Source organism: Hippocampus zosterae, chromosome 1, assembly GCF_025434085.1.
Source record: "Hippocampus zosterae strain Florida chromosome 1, ASM2543408v3, whole genome shotgun sequence".
Lineage (NCBI taxonomy): Eukaryota > Metazoa > Chordata > Actinopteri > Syngnathiformes > Syngnathidae > Hippocampus > Hippocampus zosterae.
The window spans coordinates 5,674,760-5,691,972 of NC_067451.1; the positions used below are offsets into that span (position 1 = coordinate 5,674,760).

The 17,213-nt window shown below is 46.5% G+C and overlaps 2 protein-coding genes across 3 annotated transcripts; both read left to right on the forward strand.

Moving 5' to 3' along the window:
- Positions 1-496: 496 nt before the first annotated feature.
- Positions 497-10,122, forward strand: LOC127608872 (synaptopodin-2). Of its 2 annotated transcripts, XM_052078310.1 has the most exons (5): positions 497-743; positions 2,490-2,641; positions 3,720-4,198; positions 5,089-7,757; positions 9,392-10,122. In XM_052078310.1, exons 1-5 carry the CDS (start codon positions 636-638, stop codon positions 9,878-9,880), a joined length of 3,897 nt encoding a protein of 1,298 aa, XP_051934270.1. In that variant the 5' UTR covers positions 497-635; the 3' UTR covers positions 9,881-10,122. The 2 variants fall into 2 exon arrangements, with proteins under 2 accessions (XP_051934270.1, XP_051934260.1); XM_052078300.1 differs by lacking the exon at positions 9,392-10,122 and having other exon boundaries at positions 500-743; positions 5,089-9,062.
- A 146-nt stretch (positions 10,123-10,268) lies between these two features.
- On the forward strand, positions 10,269-16,993 carry LOC127609106 (myozenin-2-like). The gene is made up of 6 exons (XM_052078812.1): positions 10,269-11,285; positions 11,626-11,715; positions 13,250-13,416; positions 14,517-14,649; positions 16,438-16,621; positions 16,679-16,993. The coding sequence occupies exons 2-6, from the start codon at positions 11,634-11,636 to the stop codon at positions 16,884-16,886; spliced, it is 774 nt and encodes a 257-aa protein (XP_051934772.1). The 5' UTR covers positions 10,269-11,285; positions 11,626-11,633; the 3' UTR covers positions 16,887-16,993.
- Positions 16,994-17,213: the final 220 nt, after the last annotated feature.

Consider the following 17,213-nt stretch of genomic DNA (forward strand, 5'->3'; position numbering starts at 1 on the left):
GAATTTGACGGTAACGAGTGCGCTTGCGCACATCCACAGAGCTCCCATACGTGTGACGTCAACGCAGTAAACACAAAAACACGTTGACATTTCATGATAAACCAATGCGTTCTGTTTTGTACTTCAATTTCATCTAGAATTTTCAGTTAAGAAAGGTAAAACAGGCATTTTAAGCTAAGAGCCATGAGTTACGAGCCATTCACTCTTAAGGACTTTAATACAGTGCATGTGGCTGTGTTCAATGAAGTTTGCAAGCTCAATGACAAACATTTTTTTTTGGCTGACTTCAATGTTCACTTCCAAGTTACCATCGAAAATGTGTGTATGAAATGAATATATATATATATATATATATATATATATATATATATATATATATATATATATATATATATATATATATACATACATATATATATCTCCAGAAGAAGTGTCTGCCATTCCCATAACCACACACCCCTTTCTCTACATCCTGAACCTCAACCATGATGATGTCACCTAGCGGGCCGGACTCAGCTCAGAAGAGTACAGTACAGGATGGTGGGAGTGGGGCAAGTGGGGGTGTTCTTCTAAAAAACCTGCTTCCCTGCCCGATTGCTCTGTGGTCCGGATGAGGAGCTGTATGCACACACAGCATGGGAACTGGGGATTACATCTGCATCACTTTGCACGGTGATGGACCCTGGGGCTTCACCCTGCAAGAAGGCGTGGGGGACACTGATACACCTCTGCTGGTTTCTCAGGTAACTCTCCTTTTTACGTATTATTTGAGAACATCGTCATATTCTGCAAAGTGGAATGCAATGTAGCGGAGAGTGGCTTTTTGGGCTATGTTTTGGGTGCGTGAGATTCCTCAGCACCCCCTTATATGGTCAAGACTACGGACGGGAGAGTGTGTGATGATCTGTTGTCACTCTCAAAGACTTCAAACCAAAACGGTCAGCTTACAGGGTGAAAGGTATGCCAGTTATGCAGGGATGCCAGTGCAAAAAAAAGGGACATTCATGTGTGGATCCTTAAGTTTTAACTCATGAGTCATGCACAAAAAAATGGTGTTGGGTTGTTTTGCAATATGAAAAAAAAAACAAGGAAAACATGTTTCTCATCAACTTCCACTGTACATTCCTGACCGTTACCTCCTTTGCAACACTTTCAACTCCAATTCCGACATTCTAACACGTAATGCACACAGTGCACACACAGCATTACATCTTAGGAGCTTGATGGATCCACTGTGAAATGCTCTGTCCATATAAGGGAACTTGTGTTTTCCCCTCTTCTGACCTGTGTACAAAATTGATGAGGTCACTTTCGTTTTAAAGCAACAGAGACAGAGTTTAAATGACTGCCAAGTAAATGGAAATGGAGGCAGGCAATTGTTTATCACACAAACACTCCCTTAGACTCTTGTCTAATAGTACACTGTGAGAATTTTTTTAAGCACTAGGGCAATCAACAAAATCACAATTATGACTGCAAGCAAATGGTTAATAAAATAAAGTCCAGGCAGCGCGGTGGGCCTGGTTTTTGAACACCAATGCTTTGCTGGGAAATGTTTTGCTGCAATACAAAAGTTTAATTGTTTAAAGATGCGGTGGCCATGTACTGCCGGGAGCCAGAAATGAATTCAAAGTAGGTTTCTGGGTATACTTTAGGCTGGACTTTTTGAAGAGAGGGCCAACAATAAAGATTTCCCCTCCTTTTTTGGAGGTAAGTCGCAATGGAAGGCACACAAGACGCCTTGTAGGGCCTGGATGCACACAGGGTTTTATCAGCTCTATAAAGTTGGCCATAAAATCAATTTCTTGCAGAGGGTTGTCTCATTTTACGACTTGCTCTTGTGGGGCCTGTGATGGTTAAGACAGCAGAGCGAACAGTTGGTATAGCACGGAACTGTACTGAATTAATTTGACCTGTTGAACTCGAGGCCTCCTCTTAATGTTACTGTAGACAAAGGACGACATCTAGTGGTAAAAAGGATTTACTGCATATTTTGCTCGCCCCACACGGCACCTCACTGCACAGGCAGAAAATAATATATTTTTAAACAAACAATAAAAATGTGTAAAATAAAAAACACGCACACAACAATAATATACATTTTATTTTATTTTAATATATGGTTCTTATTAGTTACCAACAGCCAGAATAGATGGTGAATATATAACCAAGCAACATTGTTTTTAATTCACTCCGCTTTCCTGTCTAAGTCATTTTTTACAGCCCCCTCCAGCTTTGTAAGATTTATGGCACACTTCCGCTTATTTAAGTTGTCCTATTAATGAGCTGTTTTACGGGCTGTGGGAAGCAATTACAAGGGAAAAACATCCTTCATTGCGATAACTGCCATTTCAAATGCATCACTTTAAGACTTGCACATTTCATTTTTAATTTTTAGAAGATGAACATATATTCTTTGCTGGAAAGAGACTCTTGAAGGATCACATGAAGTGGTGAGTAATGTGACTTGAACATGTTGTCATTTGCAGGTGGAAGAAGGCGGCAATGCTTTCCAGGCCGGCGTACGAGACGGCGACGAGGTGGTGTCCCTGAATGGAAAACCGTGTGCGGGATTGTCCCTTTGTCAGGCCCAGGCCCTCATCAACGCGTCAGTCGGCTGCCTCCGGCTACTTCTCAAGAGGTACCTCAATTCGCTTGGTTTTTGTCAGACCGATTGGCAGCCACAAATAACAACCCAGCCCAAAAACATTTTTAACAGCTACAAAGCCATAGAGCAACATTTTGCATTGGAAAAAAAGAAAGAAAATTCAAACAAAGAGGCATATACAGTATAATCAAAATAAAGCAAATTTATCTGAGGATAAAAGAGGAAAATGACTTGGTATTTTTTCTTGAAAAAAGTAAAGATGTGTACCTATTCTCCAAAACTCCCACCAGTGCTTAAATGTCATGATTCTGTTTGTGACCAACAGGTGGCACTGTGGGGCTTCCCCTGCAGCTGCACACCAGTTGGTCGTTATGTAATTAGCACTCTTAGTATAAATTAGTATTATATTATTAGTAGTATAAATACTAATTACTAAAACGAAATACTAATAGTACTAATTACATAACGACCAACAGGTGTGCAGCTGCAGGGGGAAACCCTACAGTGCCACATGTTGGTCATAAACAGAATCATGACATTAAAGGTAAGAACAAATATCTGTGCAGGACAACACCAAACAAAATTTGCTTTGATTTAATTTTTTCTTGGTTGTGTTTGAGCGTTTTCATTCTAAAACACCGTCAGAAAACTTAAAAATGGGATCGGAATGACAGTTTGATAAATCCTTTCCTGGGAATGCCAAGGCATCATTGTCAAATCTGCTTTTATATTTCCATACAGGGCAGCGCGGTGGACAAGTGTTGGAAACGTTTCATGACACACCACCAAACAAAAATGTCCCAAAAACTATGAATCATAAAATATCCATCCATTTTCTACGAGGGTCGCTGGCGTGCTGGAACCTATCCCAGCTGTCTTCGGGCAGTAGGCGGGGGACACCCTGAACCGGGTGCCTGCCAATTGCAGACGTTAGGGACCTAAATTGTCCATAGGTGTGAATATGACAACTTGGTTATCCGTATGTGACCAGTTCAGGATGTATCTCCAACATATCCGCGACCCTAATGAGAACAAGCGCCATTGAAAATGTGTGTATGGAATGAAATTTGTTCAGCCCCATTTAATAGCAGCATCTCATTTCCCCCTCCAGATCGAGAGGCGACGAGGAGGCTTTAAAACTGAGAGAGCTCTACATATCCGAGTCCCAGGAGGAAATTTCTGATGAAGAACCGCACGGGGATCCCGGTGATACGCCTTTGCTGTCCCTTTCCCAGCAGACCTTGGACAACATGAGCTGTACCTCTCTGGGCAGCGCACACGGTGCGGAGGGAGAGCATACCACACAGGAGGCACCTCCGTCCTCCGACCGAAAACCGCTCAGCCATCACGGAGTGGTGCGAGGGAAGGAGCCGGCAGCATCAGCATCACCAGGGAGGGGCATCCTGAGCGGCGGGGTGGGAGGCCCCGGGGCGAACGCCGGATCCCGAGACGTGGGAGGAGGGCCCTGTGAGCTTCCCGGCTCTTTTAGTGTCGCTTTCCAAATCCCGTCAGATGAGGGAACGCCCGGCGAGGAGCAGGATACCGATTCCGATCAAGAGAAACCCAACAAGCACCGAGCAAGGCACGCCAGTGAGTACAGTTTTTGGAATGCGTTGATTCTTGAGAGGATCGTGTGCGTATCTGTGCGTCTGCGTGTGTGCTAAAAGTTTATTTGACAACATCATGCGTGCATTCCGAAGCATGACGTCCGGCGTACCCGAAAATAGCACGTCGCCCGTTGCAGCTGGCGGATGGCACCCGTTGCTTTGAACGAACTGTCCAAATATGAATCCAGACTGAGTGGCATCAAAAAATAAAATAGATATAATAGATCACAGCCCTGAAAAGGTTTGATGAGGTGTATTTTTTTAGAGCCGTTGTGGAGGCCATAAATATACCCACAACATGTTAATGATGGCTCCAGTAGTCCAGCCCCTTTGACAGACACCAACATGTGCACCCCGAAAACTGTTACCTGATCCTCCCCTCCGACAGGGTGCTTTAACTGTGCTAAAAGAGTGAGTTGGACCCTCACTCGCGCTGCCCTCACCACCTTCAGGTTAGTCTTGTCGAAAATTCAAGCGAGTACTTGTCCTCTTATTGTTAAATGGTTGAAAGTTCGTCGTCGATGCGGTGCAGATTTGGAAGACGTGAATCGGAGTAAATTTGCAACCGCTTTATGGGAACGGTGATATCATGCGATGTGTTCTCCGCGGCTTTGACACGGGTCAAAGACTTGTAATTGCTTTGCGGCTTTATGACTTGCAAATGAGGGCTGGTGCATTGCGCAGGATGGAGTGATTGTGTGTTGGACAAAGCAGCTCAATATTTGATTGGTATTGGTTGTGCTTTATCTGTGTTGACGGTCCATTGTGTAAAGCAAACTCAGAGGTGATCGATTGATGTTGTGGTTGTTGTTTTTTTTTAATGGTTGACTTTCCTTGACCAGAAAAGCTGTCAATCAATGTGTCTCCCCGCAGGGTTCAGGCGCAGCGAGAGTCTGTCCGAGAAGCAGGTGAAGGAGGCCAAGTCCAAATGTAAGCGGATCGCCCTTCTCCTTAGTGCCGCGCAGCCCAACCCGAACAACAAGGGCCTGTTGATGTTCAAGAAACACCGTCAGAGAGCGAAAAAGTACACCTTGGTGAGCTACGGCACGGGAGAGGACAAGCAACACGACAGCACAGAGGAGGAGGACGACGACGACAGCACCCAGGGCGGAGTTCATGTTCTTGAGTTCACACTCGCTGATCAAGACCGGTCGGATTTAGAGACGCATTTCCTCACGAATGCCCGCAGTGGCAAAGGCGTACTGACGATCTGCTTGGATAAAAGCCTACTTGACGTTGAGCAGAAGCAAAGTCCGATGGAGCGTTTGCCCGAAACCAAGGGCAAAGGCGCCCTCATGTTCGCCCAGAGGCGCCAGCGAATGGACGAGATTGCCGCCGAGCACGAAGAGCTGCGGCGCAAGGGGATACCCGTGGAAGGGGCGCAGAACGTGGAAGCGGCTTATACGCAGCCCGCCGTGGAGAACCATGCGTACATGGATGTGAACCAGCAGCAGCAGTACCAGCAATACCAGGAGCAGCAGTACCAGCAATACCAGCAGCGGCAGTACCAACAACAAGAGCATTACCAACAAAATCAGCAGCAGCCGTACGAGCAACAGCAAACGTATCATCAAGTTCAGCGCGGTTCCGTGCAGCAGCAAAGCCACGAAGCGCAGCGTTCTCTCGGCAATCGCACCGCAAAGCCCTTTTTGGTTCAGAACATGGCGGCGACACCTTACTCTCCTGCAATGACTGGGACTAATCAAGGCCAAGGAGAGCAGATCGCCTCCCGTGATGAGCGCATTGCCACCCCAGCGATCAGGTCGGGCCTTCTGGATTCCAAGAGGAGAAATGTTGCCAAGCCCATGTTCACGTTTAAAGAGACGCCAAAGATGTCACCGAATCCTGATCTGCTGAACCTACTCAACATGAGTACCAAGAAGATGGGTTTCGAGTCAGGACCCGAGGAAGACTACCTCAGCCTTGGCGCTGAGGCTTGTAATTTCCTCCAGTCCTCACGGTCGAAACACAAGACTCCTCCACCGGTGGCCCCAAAGCCTGTGATAGATCCCAGCTCTGCCCCCTGGTCTCCACAGATGGAAGTAACCAACCAGGACATGCCTCAGCATGCTGAAAATAGTGTGCCCACACCTGCTGTCGCCCCCACCGCAGTGACCACCCCTTTAAGTGACCAAGAGCCAACCTCTCATGTGAATGCCTCTGGGCCAACTCCGCCTCAAGCCCAACTGGAAGTCCCTGCCATTGCCTCCGCAGAGCAACAACAAACATGGCCTCCTTCAATGCCAGAAACCCAACAACCGCAAGTAGCCGTGCAGGAGGGAAACTGTTATGTCAGCTCCTCTCCACAGCCCGAGACCAATGCTGGAGGAATTTGGGATTCTGCACAAGCAGCCCAGCAGCAATCTACAATTTCCTGTTATGCGACGCAGGTGCAGCCACGGGAGCCACAACCAAGTCAATCCTCTCTCCAACATCAGTGGGTGACACCCCAATCCACTCACAGTCAAGTGCAGTCTCAGCCCCCTGCCGATACCTGGACACCCCAAAATCAGGCCTCCTGGAGTCAAACGGAGCAAGCGCAGCCACACGTTGGACCGTGTCAACCCCAAGATCCACCCCAGTCTCAACCACAACAAAACTGGACGCACTCACCGGAGCCGCAAGTCCAGCAAATGCAGCCGACCTGGGGTCGATCACGAGAACCGATGCTGCAGCAGCAGCAGCAATCACAGGCCTCCTGGGGCCAAGCTCCGCAAGTAGACTCTCAACCGACATGGGCACTGGCCAAATCCCAAGAACAAGCTTCTTGGATTCAGCCTGAATCCCAGCCAGCATGGGGTCAACCAATGCAGCCAAAAGCCTGGCCGCAAACCCAAGCACCAGATCAACATTGGGCTCCAGCTCAGCCTCAAGCACAACCTCCAATTAATAACTGGCCTCCAGCACAACCATCTTGGACCCAAACAGCCCAAGCACAACCACAGATGCAGCCTCCAGCCGGTTTGAGTCCATGGCCGCCGGTTCCCGCCCAGCCATCTTGGGCCCAGCAGCCTCCGGAACAGGTCCAGCGTCCCACTCATGCCTGGCAGGCCGAGCAAGGTCCGGCCCGACATCTGCAGTCCTGGGACCAGTCCGTTCATCCACAGACACAGCCAAACTGGCAACAAGCACCTTTGAAGACAGCGCCGCAGCCTCTGATAAATGCCTGGCCGCCGGCTCAACCTGAAACACCTGCCTGGGCGCCGCAGTCCCAGCAAACGCCTGTAGCCAACACTCAACCTTCACCCAAACCATGGCAAACCCAACAAAACCGGGGCCCACAGAGAAGTAACGCTTTCACCTCTGGTCAGAAAGGTTCAAACCGTGTCATCAACCCCTTGGCTACCGTCTTAAACCCATCGTCTGCCAGTTCAGCTTACGAGATGCCGGCCGTCCGAGGGAAAGGAGCTGACATGTTTGCAAAGAGGCAGTCTCGCATGGAGAAGTACGTGGTGGACTCGGAGACCGTGCAGGCCCATATGGCGAGTCGATCCACGTCGCCGACTGCCTCCTTGCCAAACGAGTGGAAATACACCCCTAACGTACGTGCTCCGCCGTCACGGGGTTTCAATCCCATCCAGTCCCCCTCTTATCCGCCGGCCGCGTCTAAGCAGCCTCCTTCTAGTGGCCCTATGTCCAAAACCAAGAAAAAAGGCAAACAAGGACCTGCCCCAAAACCACTTGATGTCGTTGATGTCATGAAGCATCAACCCTACCAACTTAGTGCCTCGCTCTTTACATACGGGTCTGCAGGAGAAGGGGCAAAGGAGCCTGCTCCAAAGCCCAGCTGTTCACCCCAAAACCAGCAGCCTTGTGAGCAAATAGCCCCAGTTCAGTCACCTGGCTCATTTAGTGCGCCGTACCCCCAGCAAGCCTACGATGGCAACTACCAGCCAACCTCGAATGCTTATCCCCCTTCTGATCCTCACCAGCAATCATCAGGTGGTGTTTATTGGCAACCAGATAACCAACAAACCCCTCAATTGCCCAGTCCCCAGTACCCGCCCCAACAAGTCCCTTATCAAGGAGCTGGTAGTTCTCCTTACCACTCACCCACAACGATCGCCCTTCCTGCTAACATAGCGCCGAGTTTCCCTGTAGTTTCACCGCCTGGTTCTACAACCAGCGGCCACACTGGCGTGGCACCAAAACCAAAGTTTACGGCCAAAAAAAGCTGCGCTCAGGTGTGGAAGCCCACGGTCGCTGAGAGCGAGTAATTATTGCCCAATAGTCTGTGTGTACATTTTATGTTTATCGGAAGAGTTCGTATTTGAAAAGTTAAAGCTCCGTTGTGGTGGTTAATTCGGAATGAAGGTGAGTTGAACGAATATTAAATGAGGGGATACATTTTTTTCCGGAAGTAGAAAAGTTGACGATGGACAGTGACGTAAGGATGATGTCGTGAATCTCAGGTTGCAATTCAATACGAATGCCACCGTCCAACTCAGAACTCAAAGGTGAAAAATAAACTAGCATTTGAGTCTTGCGTCTAGTTGCCTCGGTCAAGTCCATTTATTTTAAGAGGGTTTATTTTTTTGTGTCAGCTGTTGCGTCATGCTGGCTGTTATAAATAAACGGAAGTGCACGGATAGCCGGCTTGAATTTCAACGTGAGCCGCTTTGACTCAGATTAAAATATAAACTACAGTATACATTCAAACAATGCTGTTCCATGAATAGATAAAATATGTTCTTCCATTTTTATTTTATGTTTGCTCCTCGGCTGCTATCTTTTACATGTTGTATTCTTCTTTTCCCCTCCTTTTTTTCCTCTGTGTGTTTCCTTCTTGACACAGTGCACTTTCTGTACCATTCACTGCAGTGCCATTAAAGCAAACTCCTATCCTCCTTTGTCTTTTTTTCTTTTTTTTCTGTTCTGTATGCATTCTGGGTTTCATCGATCTTAGTGTTCGATATAAAACACACATTTAGAATCGAATCTGCGGTTGAAGCACATGAACTAACCTCTCAACCAAGTTTTCATTGACTTTTCAACCTCACTTACTGGACACGCATCATAAATTTCAGTTGTCCAACTTTTGGGATTTCCTTTTTTTTTAATGCTTCATGTTTTATTCTTTGCGCCTCAATCATTCACCACAAGGTGGCAGCATTGCGCCTCCTGTGTTCCGCAAAATAAGTGCAATAAACATGTCTGGGTCTTTCCCCCTCCCCAGGTGACTGGCAGGAGCTACTCTTTGTCCCCTCCAGGTAGAGCGCCCTCCACAGGCCGTCACTCACCCTCTTCCTCCGCTCGGGCGTCCAGGCAGGCGACCCGACTGGAGAAGACCCCGAAAGCCCTCACGCCCTGGGAGGCGGCTTCCCGCCACCCCCTGGGGCTGGTGGATGAAGCCTTTGCCTTCCAGGACCTCCAGCAGAACCTGGCCTCGAGTGTTCACCTGGCGGCCCAGCGGAAGCTCGTCCCGGAGCCGCCGGCCCAGTGGACGGCTAGGGCGTGCCCGCAGAGGGCGGGCGGCCAAAGGGGCTGGGGTCCAGGTCAGGGGGGTGCATCTAGCACTGGTGAGCGTGTTGGTTACGGTTCTCTGCCCAGAAAGTGGCAGCCTCAGCGGTCTGAGAGCCACTCAGGGCTCCTGTCTGACGGGAAAAGGTCCCCAGTGGGACTGCATAAGTCTCCATATAGCCCCAGGTGCAATTGGCAGCAGTAAGACGCAAAGACTCCAGAAACTTTGCATGCCGTAATTGTATTTTCATCACATCGAGAATTTGAAGTAATTGATTTCGTGACTGTGGCAAGCATTTGTTTTTACTTATTCCATTCGTTTGCGTCCCCCTTCTTTTTTCACTTTTGCTTTTAATTTCGGTTCATTTTTGCAGTGATAATTCCTATTTAGCACGCTGATGACTAGCCTCCATATTTCCAAAAATAAAGACAACTTTCGCACCCATGCTTTTTTGTTGAGAGCAGACTTTCCCAACTATTATGCAACAATGCAAAAAATGAATCGAATTTAATTTAACTGGTTTGAAAATTAGATCACATTTAAATTATGTACAGCAACAAAAAAAATGTCTATTGATGCTAGCGATTTGTATTGACATGTTCTTCCGCTAGATGGCAGAAGAACCTGTTGTCATTCATAGCACAGCTTCATGTAACTGGCGTCACATTCAGAACATTAGGCTAAGAAAAAATATCATGGTTTCGCGTGATTGCGATGTTACAATTTCAAAATGTAGTCATTTGAAATACACGGGTAGTTAACAACAGCTTTTACAATTGATTCTATTTTTAAAGAACTTATTGAATAGTTGTTGCATGAGGCAAAGCGTGCCGTGTTAAGTTAAAAATAAAATGAACAATAGAGTTTTTCCAACATTTAAACTGAATCAAAATAAATGATGCACCTTCAATGAGAAAAAAACCCTGCAGCTCAACAATTAGTCAATAAGTCCATGAAAGAATAACCGAAATTAAATTTAAATGTATGCCTTCAGTCCCAAATCTCCCAAGATTCGTTCCACCAATGCTAGCTCATGCGAATTCATTTTTCAAAATGTTCATTCGAACGCCGCGTTCTAATAAAAAGAAACAACAATCCCCCCAAAAAGAAAAACTTCAAATTTGCCGATCCAAGCACACCTGTGTTCAACGAAACAGGCGCCATTTCACGTCAAGTAATTTGTAACTAACTTGATCTTGATACGTTTGTGACCTTTATTTGTAGTGGCGTGCCATGAGATTTTTCCAAAAGAAAATGGTAATGGATGGGAACCTCTGCTTTAAAAATACGCACAAATTGCACAAGGACTGGCAGTTGTGCACGACTGATTTTAAATCAGCAGCACATAGCCCACCCTGCTGACCAATAGACTGTACTGCTCTAAATTTAGGCCCTTTTTCACCGATGAGCGACATAGCAATGACAACACACTAACACCCACCGACCCAGCCACCCACTCATTCAGGCGTTCTGTGAGGTTGAGCCGCAGACCCCCCGGACCCTTTCCCTGGTCCCTGTGGAGTGAGCGTGCCCGCTTGGCTGACACTGTCCACCTTTTTTTGTGCAGTTTCTGAGAATTCCCCCACACCAGCAGAGTTATTTAGAGCAGGTAAGGGACCGCTTGCTCAGGTAATGCTTCATTGTGCACAGTTTCCTGTCATTCACACCGCTTGCCTTCATTGCCAAAATGGGTATGGACAAAAAGTGTTGGGACACCGGCTGTACCATGCGAAATGTGGCAATTGAAGAGTTTTTTGCACTTCGCTTGGCTAATCTCTACATCTATCGATTGGCGGGCCCGACACGGCTGCTTCGTACTGTTTGACGAGCATGTGCTTGCAGTTTAACGGCCCGGGGTTATTTAAAGAGATGTGCTCACTTTGCTCTTTTCTTTGCCCTAAGTCAGCTTGATGGTGAGGTCATACTAATGTGTCCTCCCTAATTCCCAGGGGCAGCCATGTCGCTTTTCTCTACCATGACGACCGGGGAGAGGAAAGCTCAGGCTGCAGCAATCTGCAGGGAGATTCAAGCACTGGAAGGTAAAGAAATTTTCATCGAGGTGGCCAATGTAACGCAAGATCTCACGTAGCCATAGCCACGGTGTGGCCTGAAATGTGCGGGTGTAACTAAGAAGTCATTGTTTATCATATCATTCACATGTCAGGGTTGCACGAAATAAAATGCACACATAACCAGAAATTGGCTAAACAGGAAAATGAAGTCAAAGTACAAAGCATCATTTTGCTGACCGTAACACTTTCATGCAGGCTGGCCACTGTAGTGACCTCTGTCCCTGAAAGGGTTAACTTTTGAGCCAATCCTATTTTATTTACTGTTAAGTACTTGCTATCTAACAGCCAATCAGATCAATGTGTTTTGCATACCACGATTGATGTCCCATTCATGGAAATCATATAAACAAAAGCACCATGATATGCAAATCTCTTAACAGTGACTTTTCAGTGCCATTTTCTTTGCTTGCCATGATGGGAAGATAATTTTCATTGAAGTTGACTGTCATGATCAATTGTTCTTTTGTAAAGACAGATTGTTTCGGAGCTCTCATTAAAATAAACTGTAGGTTTGTTCTGAAAATAATTGGTAAAAATGAATTATGGCAGAGTATCAAGGCATTGAATGATACTGGCAGTTAAGTCACAGGTAACCAAATTTTCTCCCAGATGTGGGGTGGCCAGGGCCATCCCCGGCCACCCCATCGCTCCGCCTCTGGTTAAAATCATTTATTCAACTCTGCTTTGAGGACGGGGCGGCCCGGTAGTCCAGTGGTTAGCACGTCGGCTTCACAGTGCGGAGGTACCGGGTTCGATTCCAGCTCCGGCCTCCCTGTGTGGAGTTTGGATGTTCTCCCCGGTGGGTTTTCTCCGGGTGCTGTGGTTTCCTCCCACATTCCAAAAACATGTGTGGCAGGCTGATTGGACGCTCTAAATTGTCCCTAGGTTTGAGTGTGAGCGTGGATGGTTGTTCGTCTATGTGTGCCCTGCGATTGGCTGGCAACCGATTCAGGGTGTCCCCCGCCTACTGCCCGGAGACAGCTGGGATAGGCTCCAGCACCCCCCGCGACCCTAGTGAGGATCAAGCGGCTCGGAAGATGAATGAATGAATGAATGAATGCTTTGAGGACACATGGCTCTTAACATGCAGCGGTGTACTTTTGGTGTCAGAAGTGGGATTTTTAAAAAATCATCCAATGAGGTTTCCACATGTATTCTTGGGAGGTACAAGCCAAGAGTATGATTGGCATCAATCGTCATTGTAAGTGGAAATAATATAACTCGTCGGATGTACCGGTAATTGCTGGATTCCAATGTAATCATTCACACAGTCACAACGTATTAAGTTTACTGACCATAACCCGTCTATATATAAGTAAATGAATACTTTTATGGCCCGGTGTAACCTTTGTAAGCTTTGTCGTTGTGGACTCAAAAATGCTATTTGAGGCGAGGACAACTGCTGTCTGGAACAAGGAGGCCCTGACTGCCACCGACAGCTGAGAGACCGAAAGGCAATTTCGTGTCGCTCGCTCTAACCCGCACTGGCTTTTGCGCGCAGACGTGGAGGTGGACCTTGGCAAGAAAGTGAGCGTTCCCCAGGACATCATGGTAGAGGAGCTGGCCCTGGCTTCCAATCGGGGCTCGCAGCTCTTCAAGAAACGGCAGAAACGCTCTGAAAAGTACACTTTTGAAAATGTCCAAGATGACATCGACTCTCATCTCAACGTAGGCATGGATTGCATCTTACTATGTACCTCATGTACACCAAAATTAATGTTTTACCTTTTCATTATGAAAGACCCAACTTTTTTTTTTACATTCTGAGCCATCATTAACGCTAAGCCTTTTTTTTCTCCAAAAAAAAAAGACTTCAAGCTGTTTAATGCCACTCCCAGTTGAAGTTTACTGAAAAACTAAACGGAAAACAAATCTTTTACATATGTAGCTTTGTTTAGCGTATGCCCACAATAGTTTAACACAAACACATATTAGGAAAGACTCTAGATAGCTAACAAATAGCATCTGTCTTCTAACCCATTTAGCAATGAGATCTTTGAACACTAACAGTGAAGCAACACAGGTCGACAGATAATAGAACAATACACGCAGGCATATTTTATTTAGAAAGCAACTTACTGAGGACTGTGAGGACCAAATACCCCCAATATAATAGACCAAAATGTGTCTATTATACTGCCCACAAGTGACCAAAGTTTTTTTTTTAGATTCTGTATAATTATGTCATGACATATTATTAAAATATTACAGAGTCATGTTTTTCTGATTGAAAACACATGTCAAACATGTTTTGGGAACTGATGGGAACTTTTTGGGACTGCGCTCACACTCACACTTAAGGACAATTTAGAGTGTTCAATTAGCCTGCGATGCATGTTTTTGGAATGTGGGAGGAAACCGGAGTACCCGGAGAAAACCCACAGGGAGAACATGCCAACTCCACACAGAAATCACTGGACCACTGAGCCGCCTTACTGCACCATAATATCTACGCATTGTATACTTGCATTTTTTTGTGAGTGTTCCATATTAGTTTTTTGAGTGTGCGTGTGTGTGTGTGTCCACTTTGGCTTGGATTTCTGTGGAAGGAAGTCCTCGCACCTCCCCTGCGCTGCACTCCCTCTTATCTTAGAAGTGAGAAGCACTTGCATCTGCTTTGTTTACTGCTCGGGGGCAAATGGAGGGATTTAGTTTCAAGTTGTCAACATTTCCTCAGGAAGTTCTGGAGCAAATCATCATAAATATTCTTGACAGGGATGACTGAGCCGCAGAATGTGAGGAAAAAATTTGTTTTAATGTTCTTCTAGAGAGAGACAGACTTGCGAGCTGATAACGTCAATTCCACCGAAGAGCGCAACTCTGCTGAGGAAAAATCGGGTGCGGACCGGGCCTACGCACCAGAAACTGTAACAGTGCCAGATCCGCACAGCATCCCCCCTGGTAAGGCCACACCAGTGATCAAACATAATGACGCAAATGTATATATGTATCTCTAAAGAATTTTGCCGCCAAGGTCAGTTTCATCAAAAGTGAAATTGGATGACTGCTCTCAACTTTGCACCACGTGTACAGACCACAGGTGTTCAACCTAAGGCCCCGGGTACCTGATCTGGCCTGCCACATCATTTTGTGTGGCCTGCAAAATCAAATGAAGCATGTCAACTTCCGTGATGTTTGCTGAAATCTATACCAACAGTTCAAATTGTCATATGTCGTAAATGATAATGTTGTGATATTCTAAGCATATTTTTGTCGCATTATTACCAATAGTAAACTAGCACAAAACTAAAGTAGTTTCAAAATTGAGTCACTGGAACAATTTTCACAACAGTACTTTGGTAGGCATGCTTATTATATTCATTCATTCATTCATTCATCTTCCTAACCGCTTGATCCTCACTAGGGTCGCGGGGAGTGCTGGAGCCTATCCCAGCTGTCTCCGGGCAGTAGGCAGGGGACACCCTGAATCGGTTGCCAGCCAATCGCAGGGCACACAGAGACAAACAACCATTCGCACTCACACTCACACCTAGGGACAACTTAGAGTGTTCAATCAGCCTGCCATGCATATTTTTGGACTGTGGGAGGAAACCGGAGCACCCGGAGAAAGCCCACGCAGGCCCGGGGAGAACATGCAAACTCCACACAGGGAGGCCGGAGCTGGAATCGAACCCGGTACCTCTGCACTGTGAAGCCGACGTGCTAACCACTGGACTACCGGGCCGCCCCTGCCTATTATATGTCCACCGCAAAAAGTTTTTGTTGAATTTGCTCAGTTTTATTTTGTAAATGGATATTTTTTATAAAGTAGACTATATATAAATCAGCGTGTATTATGTATTATATATATATGATTAAAAAAAATATCCGGACCCAGATATTTTATTTTGTGCAACAACTTGACAAAATAATATGGAGTAAATTCAACACATCATTTAAAAAAAAAGTTTTTTTAGTGTCGCCTCACAAAAAAGAGTAGCCATATCCCAAACGGTTTTTAAAATTGAACATATCTTCGAAATGTTGTCTGGTTGCTAAAAAAAAAAAAAGAACTAAGTTTACTAAGATTGAAACAATTGAAAATTGTGAGGACTGCACTGGATTGAACTGGATAAATCATCTTTGGAAAGGGCACAGCGACAAAACGGCCTAATCTAACAAATGGTTTTGCCCCAAAATCCACTCACGTTTATTTCATCTAAACTGTGACTGTCTCCTCTTTTTTTTTTTTTTTATACCACAATCGGCTTGGAGTGTCTTCCGTGAACATGTGATGCCTGCACTTAACATTTCCTGTTTGATAACACACCTTCTGTCCCCCTACCCCATCCCTCGACCCCCTTCTGCCGCCACCGCCACCACATGAAGTGTATTGAGCTCAGATCCTCTCCTTCCTAAAATGCTGCAGACTTCCCCACGGGTCTGTTTGGTCTGTGCTGCTTCCCCCCTGAGGGCAAAACATAAACTCAGGAAGGAGGATTGTTCATTGTGAGCACTTTAGACGTGACACAAAGTCTGCCCCACGTTATGTAACCCCCCCCCCACCCCCCCCCCCCCCCACTTTCCTGAGCGAAGCACTGCCTTTGAAAGATAGTACTCTCCCTCTCTTTGCAACACTTGCGCACATGGCAAGGCAGCTGTGCAGAACATATTTCATTCACAAGGTAATTCAATGTGCTTCACATTCTTAAAAATGCAACATTTAAAAGTGTTTACTTAACCCCGCAGGCTACGAGGGTCCTCTGAAAGACATCCCACCGGAGAAGTTCAACAGCACGGCTATCCCCAAGTCCTACCACTCGCCCTGGGACCTTGCCCTTGTCAGGGAACCAGCCCTGGCTGACACGCTCGTCTCCTGCCTGTCCGAACCGGAACCACCAGCAGACCTGCCAGGCTATAAAAGCTTCAATAGGTGAGAACGGCAGAATGGGAACAAGTGTCCCCTTTTCTGATGCACTGCCATCTCCAGAGTGGCCATCCCGTTCGGCGGCTTCGCCGAGGCGCCCGCGCTCGCGGACGACCAGAAGATGGAGCTCGCCCTGCCCGACTTCCCCGAGCTCAGAGGTCGCCCCTGCTTCAACAGGGCCGCTCAGGGGTGGCGTTACAAGGGTGCTTCGGTCCCCCTACACGCCGTGATCCCGCAGGTCGCGCTCGCCCCCGAGTCAGATGACCTTTGAACCGGTTCAAAACACACGCTGAATTTCAATGATGATTTCATTTTTCACATCTTCTCTCTCGAACTTTTCAAAAAGCCCCTTTCAGAAGAATTTTGAGTGACAAAATATGGATGGCTAAAAAAAATGTTTGCTCTGTTTTGATGTTTTACTGATTCAACACAATGTCTTGGCCCTGTATTGCTATTTTAATAGACAAGAACGTAGCGGCAGTTCTATTTGAAGATTGACCCCTTCCGAGAAATGTCTGGTTTAGTGATTGTGAAGCGACTCACTTGAGTAGAATTCCAAGTCAAGGAAAATGTACTGCTCCGTTCAGAGTGAGATTAA

Coding starts and splice junctions, on each gene's coding strand:
- LOC127608872 (XM_052078300.1), top strand. CDS start 636: ATGGGAACTGGGGATTACATCTGCATCACTTTGCACGGTGATGGACCC. Junction 744..2,489: donor CACCTCTGCTGGTTTCTCAG/GTAACTCTCCTT, acceptor TGTCATTTGCAG/GTGGAAGAAGGCGGCAATGC. Junction 4,199..5,088: donor GCACCGAGCAAGGCACGCCA/GTGAGTACAGTT, acceptor GTCTCCCCGCAG/GGTTCAGGCGCAGCGAGAGT.
- LOC127609106 (XM_052078812.1), top strand. CDS start 11,634: ATGTCGCTTTTCTCTACCATGACGACCGGGGAGAGGAAAGCTCAGGCT. Junction 11,716..13,249: donor GGAGATTCAAGCACTGGAAG/GTAAAGAAATTT, acceptor TTTTGCGCGCAG/ACGTGGAGGTGGACCTTGGC. Junction 16,622..16,678: donor GGCTATAAAAGCTTCAATAG/GTGAGAACGGCA, acceptor TGCCATCTCCAG/AGTGGCCATCCCGTTCGGCG.